Below are 11,313 nucleotides of genomic sequence, written 5' to 3'. Positions count from 1 at the left end.
CTTCAGCTGGGGACAACTATGAAGGGCCACCCCAGCTCCAGAACTCCCCATGGCTCCAGAGCTACCCATCGCACCCAGCAATGCAGGTGAGGTGTCTGCTGACTTCAGCATCAGTGTCACCTCTCCCTGGCTGGCAAGGGCTGTGCCCAGGGCATTCAAGAAACCCCTCTGGGACACGAGTCTCTTCGGGAAGACGATGAGGATGAAGACCTTTATGATGACTCACTTCCACTGCATGGATAGTAAATATATTTTCTCTTCCTTATGATTCTCTTAATACTCTTTTCTGTAGTTTATTTCAAGAATGCAACATATAATACACATGGCATACAAAATACGTGTCATCTTAGACACGTTCCAAAGCAACTGCTTCTACCAGTGTTGCATTTCCTCTAATTTTCTTTTTTTTTTTTTTTTTTGAGATGAAGTCTTGCTCTGTGGCCCAGGCTGGAGTGCAGGGGTGGGATCTCGGCTCACTGCAACCTCTGCCTCCCAGGTTCAAGCGATTCTCCTGCCTCAGCCTCCCGAGTAGCTGGGATTACAGGCGCACATCATCATACTCAGCTAATTTTTGTACTTTTTTTTAGTGGAGATGGGGTTTCACTATGTTGGCCAGGCTGGTCTCAACACTCCTGACCTCAAGTGATCCATCCACCTCAGCCTTTTCCCAAAGTGCTGAGATTACAGGCATGAGCCACCATGCTTGGCCTCTAATTTTCTTTTATTTACTGATGTCACCATAGTACAACCCTGTCATAATTTTCATTGAAATAGAAACATGTATTCTGCATCTAGCCACTCATCTCGAAGGTTTTTTCCCCTTATCATTTCATAGTTGTCCCAGGATGACTCCTCCTTTGCCCATGAAAGCACCCATGAACTTTACTTGAATTATTTGTAACCTCACAAATTCATACTAAGTTTTGCCTTTATTTACAAAAATTTAACTCCCCAATTATGAAATTAATTACATGCGATTGTAGTTTAAAAAAATAAAATTTAAAATTACCCATAATTATCCTATTCAGAACTGCTTTAATATTTTTATGTTTCCTACCTTTTAAGAATTCTAGTTGAGACCATACTGTATTCTCCCTTTAACACCTGACATAGTAACTTCAGTATTTCTCCAGAGCATTAAAAATCCTTTCTAAAGATGATTTTTTAAAGGTGATGTAATATTCCATGGTGGAGGCTGAGCTCTTATAAGTAAATCATTGTCTGATATCAGGCCTTTAAAACAGCACCATTGGCTGGGCATGGTGGCTCATGGCTGTAATCACAGCACTTTGGGAGGCTGAGGCGGGCGGATCACTTGAGGTCAGGAGTTTGAGACCAGCCTGGCCAGTAGAGATGGTGAAACTCCATCTCTACTAAAAATACAACTATTAGCCAGGTGTGGTGGCAGGTGCCTGTAGTCCCAGCTACTTGGGAGACTGAGGCAGGAGAATGGCGTGAACCCAGGAGGCGGAGCTTGCAGTGAGCCAAGATCACACCACTGCACTTCAGCCTGTGCAACAGAGTGAGACTCTGTCAAAAAAAAAAAAAAACAAAACAAAAAAATAAAACCAAAAACTAAAAAACCAGCACCAGTGTTTTGAATGAACCAGGGGGAGCCCACCCACAGGGAATGCCCTCCACCCCCAGAACGTGGACCCACGCATGTCTATGGGTCCCACAAGGGGACCAGTACTTTGAGGACTCTGTAGGCCATCTGAAGGTAGAATCTAGAGTCTCGTGTATTCCCCTAGAGAACCATTTCCCAACATGTACCTCTGCTTCATAATTTTAGATGGCTTGCAGATGAACATTACTATTTTTTAATTTCAACACTTGTGTAAATTATCTGGGACTTCACAAATGCTATTCCTTTGGCCAAGTAGAAAGCATTTTTAAAAATGAGTTGATAGCCACTAAGTACATGAAAAAAAAATCCTCATCTCTAATAATTAGGGAGATGCAAATCCAAACCATAATGAGATGCCACTTCACACTCATCAGGATAACTAATATGAAAACAAAACAAAACAAAACAAAACAAAACAAAACAAAGCAGGTGCCAGGCAAGGATGTAGAGAAACTAGAACCCTTGTGCATTGCTGGTGGGAATGCAAAATGTCACAAAATTGAGACTTGATATTACCATATTATCCAGCAATTCCACTTCTGAGTATGTACACAAAAAAAGCAGGGACTCAAAACAGGTATTTGTACAACAGTGTTCACAGTAGCATGATTCACAGTAATCAAAGGTGGAAACAACTCAAATGTCCATCAATGGATGAATGTGGTACACACATACAATGAAATATATTCAGCATCAAAAAAAAAAAAAAAAAAAGTTTGACACATGCTGCAACGTGGATGAACCTTGAAGACACGATGCTGAGTGAAATAAGCCAGCCACAAAAGGATAAATAGTGTACAACTCCCCCTACTGGAGGTATCCAAACAGTCAAATTCAGAGACAAAGTTAAGAGTGGTTACCAGGGACCTGGGGAAGGGCAAAGGGGTAGTTACTGTTTAATAGGTAGAATTTCAGCTTAGGATGATGAAAAAGTTTTGGAAATAGATGGTGGTGACAGTTGCACAACAATACAAATGTACTTAAATGCTACTGAACTTACAAATGATTAAAATGGTAAATGTTATGTATATTTTACCACAATAAAAATAAGTTGATATAAAGAAAAAAATTAGCAGATGATGTGGCTTAAATCAAGAACCCATCTCTATAAAAAATAAGCAAAATTAGCTGGTCGTGTTGGTGTGCTCCTGTGGTCTCAGCTACTTGGGAGACTGAGGTGGCAGGAGTGCTTGAGCTCAGGCGGTCAAGGCTGCAGTGAGCTGCTGTGAATGCACCACTGCAGTCCAGCCTGGGGGACAGCATGAAACCCTGTCTCAGAAAAAAAATTAATTATATTTCTGGCCCCAGAAATGTTTTAAAATCCTCTGTGGTAAATATGCAGGTAAAAAGAGAATATGACATTTATTGAGAACCTATTTTGTATAAATGTTTTAACTATTTAACTATTTTATGTCACTTAGTTCTAATACTGTGTGATGTAGGCACTAATCCAGATTCAGATTAGGAAGCTGGGTCCAACTGTCAGTAAGTGGCCAGACCACCTTCCAAACCCAGCCTGTCCACCTCCTGATTTTGTGCTTTCTGGTACACCTCACTGCTTCCTGCTTATCCCATTTCACTTTCTTTCCACTGGGTACTGTAAAAAATTTCACCTATTTGGAAGTTTGCATCTGCAGGGAATTAGGAGAAACACAAATTATGGACCAAGTGGTACCTAAATAATAGAAGCAAATCTCGTCTTTCACAGAACACACACGTCAAAGCCAGAAACAGAACTGAGCACTCACCTGGGACTCGGCTCTTCTGGTTTCCTCAGTTTTGAGCCAGATATAGTTGCCATATTCCATATGAAATCAGTAAAAATGTCAGTAAAAATCAATAAGGTGAAAGGGTTCTGTGACCAGTCATGGTGGGGTACGGGGAGGGGGCTGCCAGGGACTTTTAGGACCCTGGAAAACAGATACAACACATCCTCTCCATGGTACTTTGGAAAATGCAGACGGGCACAGAGAGCAAAAACCTACCACTATAAAGCACCTCATCACCTAACCAGTTCACATTTAGGTCCATATAGTTTCCATTTTTACTGCGCATACACATATATACAACGTATTTTATTTTATTTTTTTTTGAGACGGAGTCTCGCTCTGTTGCCAAGCTGGAGTGCAGTGGGACAATCTCGGTTCACTGCAAGCTCCGCCTCCCGGGTTCACGGCATTCTCCTGCCTCAGCCTCCTGAGTAGCTGGGACTACAGGCGCCTGCCACCCTGCCCGGCTAGTTTTTTGTATTTTTTTAGTAGAGACGGGGTTTCACCGTGTTAGCCAGGATGGTCTCGATCTCCTGACCTCGTGATCCGCCCGTCTTGGCCTCCCTAAGTGCTGGGATTAAGGCTTGAGCCACCGCACCCGGCCTACAATGTATTTTAAAAATGGGTTTTACAATATGTAGTTTGATCACTTGGTTTACAACTAAATATACTGTGAACATGTTCTCTTCTACAATAGTTAAAAGAATTGCACAGCTTGGAGGAAACATAATTTATTAAGCAATCTTTTTGGGGACATTGAGGTATAATTTTTCTTCTAAGGAGACTTCATTCTTTTTACATTGCCTTTGGGGAAAGAAAGGGGAGTCCTTGTCTTATATAGCTTTCTGTAGATGATGGAAACTTGCCCTTTCATTTAGCCTTTTTGCTTGCTTCTCTATACCCACCTAATCACCAATCAAGTAACCCATTTTATGTTTTCTAACCTCTTCTATTTGCTTCCTCTTTCCTACCCAGTCTCCCTGCACACATGCAGACTTCCACTCCTTCAGCACTCTGGTTCCTCCCCTTAAAGAGGCTTTCTTTCCGTCTAGAGAGACTATTTTAATTGATTTTGATCAACTCTACTCAAAACTGTATCCTAAGGTCCACATTAGAATTAGCCTTTAATAATCTGAAGATATAATTCAATCATTTAAAAGAACATATTAAGAAGACCTTGGTAGAATCACATGTGTCAAGAAACATCAGGCCTTGTGTGGTTGCTCACATGTGTAATCCCAGCACTTTGAGAGGCTTAGGCAGGTGGATCACAAGGTCAGAAGTTTGAGACCAGCCTGGCCAATATGTTGAAACCCCATCTCTATTAAAAATACAAAAAAATTAGCCAGGCACATGTCGGCTAATTAACCGGGCACATGGTAGCACATGCCTGTAATCCCAGCTACTTGGGAGGCTGAGGCAGGAGAATTGCTTGAACCCGGGATGCAGAGGTTGCGGTGAACTGAGATTACGCCATTGCACTCCAGCCTGGGTGACAGAGTGAGACTCCATCTCAAAAAAAAAGAACCACTGGACTTGGGCAAAATGGAGATATTGCTGACTTTCTTTTTTTCTTTTTTTTTTGAGACGGAGTCTCACTCTGTCGCCCAGGCTGGAGTGCAGTGGCGCGATCTCGGCTCACTGCAAGCTGCCTCTCAGGTTCACACCATTCTCCTGCCTCAGTCTCCCGAGTACCTGGGACTGTATACAGGTGCCTGCCACCACGCCTGGCTAATTTTTTGTATTTTTAGTAGAGACGGGGTTTCACAGTGTTAGCCAGGATGGTCTCGATCTCCTGACCTCGTGATCTGCCCACCTTGGTCTCCCAAAGTGCTGGGATTACAGGCGTGAGCCACCGCTCCCGGCCGATATGGCTGACTTTCTCTTGAAAAAAGAAGTAGTTTTTTGGGAGAAGGCAGGGCAAAGAGGTAAGAAGTAGTCAGTTCTGTAAGGAAACGTTAGAGACCATTTTGGAAATGTATTCATTATTTTAAGGCAACTAACAAATGATCATCTTTCAGTTAGGACATTGTAGCAGCCGCCTTTACTGGTCATGAAATTTGCATGATATCTAAAATTATATTTCTGGAAATAGGTCAATGTCGATTAATAGTAACTTTGTATAGAAAGGCAGATGCCAGCTAGCATAAAAGCGGTATGTGCAGATGGTGGTAGTTCTGGAGTCCTGGAAGCCACAAGGTGCTCATCCATCACAAGGCCATCTGGAAGGTAGGGATGCTTGGTCATTAAAGGAAACCTCTCTGGCAGTTCATCCTGCTGCCCACAAACGTGGCATATCTACACGCCTACTGTGAACCTGCTCTTCTCAGGACACTTACATTGGAACCTAGCCCAGTGGTGATGCCTTCACTTGCAGGGATGAGCAGAGCCTGATTAGGTTCTGATGGGTCCCATGTTCTGGGAAGAGAACATGGTCCCTACATATCCAATCATTCAACCCACACTTATCAAACACCTATCCTGAGTCTGACACCCAGGATACAAATTGGCAAAGACACAATCCCTGTCTGGATTGGGGAATTCCTTCCTGTTCTCAGTGAAATGTTTGCTTTCATTTACTTCCTGGACTTGAATATTTTCCATTTCTAACATCTCCAAGCCCAAAACTATAATAGGTCTCTAAACTTGGGGGGCCCTAGAAACCTGGCTCAGGCTGGGGTGGAGAGAGGACCGTCACCTCTTTTTCTCTCCAGGTGTTGCCCTTCTTTTCATTGTTTTCCTCAAATTAGTAAAAATCAATAAGGTGAAAGGGTTCTGTGACCAGTCATGGTAAGGTATGGTAAAGTATGGGGAGAGAGTTACTAGGGACTATTAGGACCCTGGAATTTCCTAAAGGACTAGCAAGGGGCCAAGCCTCTGATAGAATTTGCTGTTGGGGTGGACTCCAAATGAGCTGCCCATCCTGGTTTGGGTCCTCCTGCCCAAAGGGAAAGGAACACCAGAGAACATCTCTTGGTTAAACAAGAGACCAAGACTTGTTTATTTTCCTCAATAGAAGTTCAGACCACAAAATGTCAAATAGACTTGAAATACATCTCCATCTGAAAGGCAGCAGGACTAGCCAGGTTTCCGAGGAAATAAATATCAAAGAAGCCAAGGCAACTATCTCATCAAGAGTCTGTGATGCTTTTATAAGCAGAACTTTGGTTGCTAGGCTCTAGCAAGCCAAGAGGTACAAGAAGAGCCTGCTAACTAAGCACCCCCCCAAGGCAACTTCAAAGGGCAAAAGCAAGAGGAGAACCTCAGCTTACCACAGCCAGGTAGAAATGCCTGAGGAAAGCAGCGGAGCTGGCCGTGCCAGCATTTACACAGAGAACACTTCTTGGGCAGCCAGGTGTCATGGGGCACAGACCCACAGTTCCTGAGAATGAACAGGTAAGGCGATAGCCATGGGTCTGAAATTTCCACTTCCCTTTCCCTCTTCTCTCCACGGCTCCCCACCCCTCTGAATGGCTTACTCTTTGCGCACATCGTGCTCACAGTTTCGTCCGTAGAAGGAGGGGGGGCAGGCACAAAAGGACCCCAGCATGCAGGTTCCCCCATTCAGGCAGCAGGTTCTGTTTAACTCCTTACCTGAAAGGTAAGAACAGATGACTGAGGGTGTAGGGATGGAAAAGTGCAAGGGCAATTCCTGTAAGCGAAGGTTAATGCAACACTAATGTGTTGTCCCACAGAATAAGACTGCGCCTTTGAGCAGAAGTCATTTTCATGCATAGGCCAGTGGTGGTTCTGGGGTTCCCCAGCGTGAAGTGGACTTGGGTGAGGAAAACTGCGCTCTAGGGAAGTAAAATACACAATCCCTGTCTCAATTTCAAAACCAAAAGCAGTCCAGCACCTGCCCAGTTCCAGAACCAGGTGCCCTTTTAGGTGAAAGAGTGTTGGAAAGGTATTCAGGAGACACATGAAGGGCCAGGGCAGAAGCATCGAAGCCAGGCAGTTCTTACTGTTCTGTATCCCCATGGGCGACACACGCTGGGAAGACCGAGGCCGAATCGCAGGCTCCTCCTGGGGCCGAATGCTGTCATCTCTGAAGGCCAGGTCTCCCCGAGATGGATGTGCAAATTCCCCATGGCTCAGCCCTTAACGACAAAATCAGGTCATGGAGTCTGTATTTCAGGCCACATAAAAATTGTGAGTGATCAAAGGAACAAAAGGTCTCTCACCAGCAACTAATCCCAGTTCAAAGGCTTTAGAAATGGCCATGATCCAAATCACACTAGGAAGAGGAAGTCAGACATGAGTTAGCAAAACAAAGGAAATAAAGCCTTACAAGTTAACACCTGGGTCCTCCCATCACAAGGGCAAGACCACAGATCACTCAAGAGAAATTGTAGAGCGCCACCTTTCTTTCTTTAATGGCCAATTCATGTAACAAGGAAAAATGTTGAAAAAAAAGTCACCAATATCCAAGTCTTTTTAATATATTTTATTATTTCTTAGGCCCTGTCCTCACATAAGTACCTAATTTTAAGTAGGTATATGTCTTTTATCTTTTATTTCACATATTTTTTCTCCTGCATACAGTTTTCATACAATGATTTAAAAATGGCTACATCCCATGTTACTGATGAATCACATTTTACAAACTACTTTATTTTTTGAGATGGAGTTTCGCTTTTTCACCCAGGCTGGAGTGCAATGGTGCGATCTCAGCTCAATGCAACCTCCGCCTCAAGCGATTCTCCTGCCTCAGCCTCTGGAGTAGCTGGGATTACAGGTGTCTGACACCTGTAATCCTAATTTTTGTATTTTTAGTAGAGACGGGTTTCACCATGTTGGCCAGGTTGGTCTCAAACTCCTGACCTCAGGTGATCCACCCGCCTTAGCCTCCCAAAGTGCTGGGATTACAGGCGTGAGCCACCGCGCCCGGCCAAACTATTTATTTATTTATATATATTTTTTGAGACGGAGTCTGGCTCTGTTGCCCAGGCTGGAGTGCAGTGGCCAGATCTCAGCTCACTGCAAGCTCTGCCTCCCAGGTTCACACCATTCTCCTGCCTCAGCCTCCGGAGTAGCTGGGACTACAGGCGCCCGCCACCTCGCCTGGCTAGTTTTTTGTATTTTTTAGTAGAGACGGGGTTTCACTGTGTTAGCCAGGATGGTCTCGATCTCCTGACCTCGTGATGCGCCCGTCTCGGCCTCCCAAAATGCTGGGACTACAGGCTTGAGCCACCGCGCCCGGCCCCGGCCAAACTATTTTAACCAATCATTTAAAAGGTTTTTAGGTAAAAAAATGTGGGTTTTTTTTTTTTTCTGCTATTATCTTAATGGTTTTGCAAGTATCGTATCTGCTTATACCTTTAATCTTTTCAGAAGATTTTAAATTTGGTTGTAGCATCGACCTTTGTTTATACAAGAATAAAGAAACACTATTTCATAGACAGAGTCATTAACATAAAATGAAAATTAACATTAACAGGAAAATGTTAAAAGCCAACGGCAAAGTTAGAAGTAACAGTGTGAAATTCCAGGTCTTTCAGGAAAAAGAGCAGTGCTGTTGGCAGCACTTTTAAGGCTTAAGCAAGAGAAAAATCAAATGACTGGTGTAGAACATTATTTCCTAAACTGGCAATCTCTAGCAACCAAAAAAAGCTCACATTCAAGATTAGCTCATACCTGTAAGAGAAGCGGGCCATCTTCCTGCAGTCCGTAGCTTTTAGCAATTAGGCGGGAAAGAAGGCGTTAGCATCGCTTTAATTCAGAGTCATTGCCAAAACAGCCAAAGGAAAACATTCATCTCCTAAAGCGAAAATGGCAATTTAAGAAGAAAATGAGAAATATGCGTTCCCCATAAGGTCGTAGCGGAAGCAGGAGCAAGATGTCCAGGGGAAACTGGAGGGCTTTCGGCTTAGTACGTTTACACCTTGAGCTGGAGACTCAGCCTTTCCGGGGATTCTCCTTCTTCAACAACAAATCCCAGTCGGGACGGGGAGACCCTTCAGGTGGGCGGGACGCCCACCAGCATGACAATAGCCCACATGCGGGGAGAGGAGTCTTGTAAAACTGTGGTTAACTAGCCCTAATATCTCTCTCATTAGTTGCAGGCTAAAATGATCAGATGTACTCTGGGCGGGGGGGGCGGGGGGGGGGGGAGAAAGAAAGAAAGAAAAATCAGTTTCTCTAATCAAGTTGGTGATTCCAGGTTGGAGGGGTGGTGGAAAGTAATTGCTTTAATTAGGAAAACCTGAAAATGTATGGGTCTCAAGGCGTCTGATATTTTATTTTATTTCAGGAAGTTTTATTTCCTGAAATTTGCTTCCACCTTTGTTTTTCCGGGAGTTTTGAGCCCCGTACTCCCCCTAGGGGATACCCGGGTGTCCAAGAAAGGGGTGCTCTCCGCCCGAGGAGCTAGGTGAGTGTCGGGGGAAGACTAGGAAGCTTGAAACTGAGATAGAAGTTCAGGGTCAGGAGGGGTTCCTTGGGGACTCCAGACTTGAAGTGCAAATTCCAGGCGGACCTGAATTCCTGAAAGGACGCGGGAGCCAGCGCCAGGTGCCCGGGGGAGGGGAGGGGCGGCCAGGGGCGCAGCCACTGGGGCTCTGCAGTGGGAGTGCCGGCCTGTTCCAGGAAAAAGTTCTAGAACCACGGCAGTCCGGCATGGGAGGCCGTTTCAGTCGCCAATCACGGGAATTTATCTCAGCCGTCAGCGCCCACAGTGCGACCTCTTCCAGCCCCTCGCCGTCCTGGCCCCACGACACCGGGAGTTACCCCCGGACTCTGATGTGCCGTTCGCAGGGGTAAACGTGTTTATTGAGTGGCTCCATTAAGCTCCAGACGCCCCGATGGAGAGGCGCGTCTATAGGCCAGAGCTGCCTCCCCTAACATTTCAATCCTCCGGGTAATAACCGTGTGTTACTAAATACGCCCAAAGTCGTTAGTAGTTACTAAATCGCATTTAATTCCAATTTCTAAAGGAAAACCTGATGGTTACTTAATATTGCCAGGCACACAAATGTGAAGCTTTTATTAGATAGTTGTTTCTATCCATCTCTGTTTATTGGATTTAGGCCTCGGCAGAAAGAATTGGTAGCATCCGAGGCCATTTCAGCGTCAGTGCCTACCCGTGTGGATGCCATGGATCCACAGGTGCTGGGAAGAGGTGCTATTTACTTCTACCCATGATCTTGGGAGAAGTAAACGTAAAATAATTTGTACTGGGGGAGTGAGGCCCCATCCAGTCAAGGGTGGGATGCAGTAACATTTCCAACTCCACAGCAGTTGACTATTTCATTCCTGCTGTGCTTCACCTCCTACCTGTGTGGTCTTTTCAGGTGAAACGCTTCAAGTACCATGCTGAGATTCACAGGGGACAGGGGAACATGGCCTGAAGCTCTAGGAGGCCGGAGGTGGGGGAGGGCTCTGCAAAGGAGAAGGCTAGCCCTGGAGCTGCAAGGAGGTGTAAAGATGTTACTCAGTGCGGTACATTTGTAAGGTAGCTTGTGCACCACAGTCCTTACCAGTCCAAGGTGCTAAGTAGATAAGTAGCGCCCACAATATTAGTCTCACTTTATGGACAAGACAACTAGTTCTATTTGGGGATTTGAATATCTTGTCTTTAGAGACTGGGCAGGCCTGTGGCAGAACTGGCAACAGAACACACCCCTGCATTGCTATTTCCTTATCTAAAGCTCTTGTGGAATTTTTAGAGCTTAAATAGGACCCCTGGAAATCACTGCATTTTCGGAGGAAGTAACTGAGGTCTCCAGTCTGGCGATGTTGGCATTGATGGGACCAGAATCCCAGGACACCAGCTTTTCAGCCACACAAAATCCCTTCTCTAAGGACCAGAACCCCCTGAAGAGATCCCCATTCTCCATAGGTACCGACGGCAGAGGAAGCCAAGTGGATCCAGGGTAGTCAGAGCCTGGGCCAGGTTTTGGGATGGGGGGTGGGGAG

At 45.0% G+C, this 11,313-nt stretch overlaps 1 protein-coding gene across 1 annotated transcript; it reads right to left on the bottom strand.

The window, feature by feature from the left end:
• Nucleotides 1-5,502: 5,502 nt before the first annotated feature.
• Nucleotides 5,503-9,189, bottom strand: TDGF1 (teratocarcinoma-derived growth factor 1). Its single transcript, XM_010374783.2, has 6 exons — nucleotides 9,034-9,189; nucleotides 7,581-7,633; nucleotides 7,362-7,496; nucleotides 6,876-6,990; nucleotides 6,669-6,778; nucleotides 5,503-5,618 (listed from the first exon to the last, which is right to left on the bottom strand). The coding sequence occupies exons 1-6, from the start codon at nucleotides 9,051-9,053 to the stop codon at nucleotides 5,503-5,505; spliced, it is 549 nt and encodes a 182-aa protein (XP_010373085.1). The 5' UTR covers nucleotides 9,054-9,189.
• Between the last annotated feature and the right edge of the window lie 2,124 nt (nucleotides 9,190-11,313).

Source organism: Rhinopithecus roxellana, chromosome 1 (assembly GCF_007565055.1).
Source record: "Rhinopithecus roxellana isolate Shanxi Qingling chromosome 1, ASM756505v1, whole genome shotgun sequence".
NCBI lineage: Eukaryota > Metazoa > Chordata > Mammalia > Primates > Cercopithecidae > Rhinopithecus > Rhinopithecus roxellana.
Note: the sequence above shows the minus strand (reverse complement) of the source record. Positions and strands in the feature narration are given on the sequence as shown.

Excerpts from the sequence above, each read along its gene's own strand:
- TDGF1 (XM_010374783.2), bottom strand. The coding sequence starts at position 9,053 with ATGGCCCGCTTCTCTTACAG. Across the intron at positions 7,497-7,580 it reads TGAACTGGGATTAGTTGCTG|GGCTGAGCCATGGGGAATTT; the intron begins GTGAGAGACCTT and ends TTTGTCGTTAAG. Across the intron at positions 6,779-6,875 it reads GAGCACGATGTGCGCAAAGA|GAACTGTGGGTCTGTGCCCC; the intron begins GTAAGCCATTCA and ends GTTCATTCTCAG.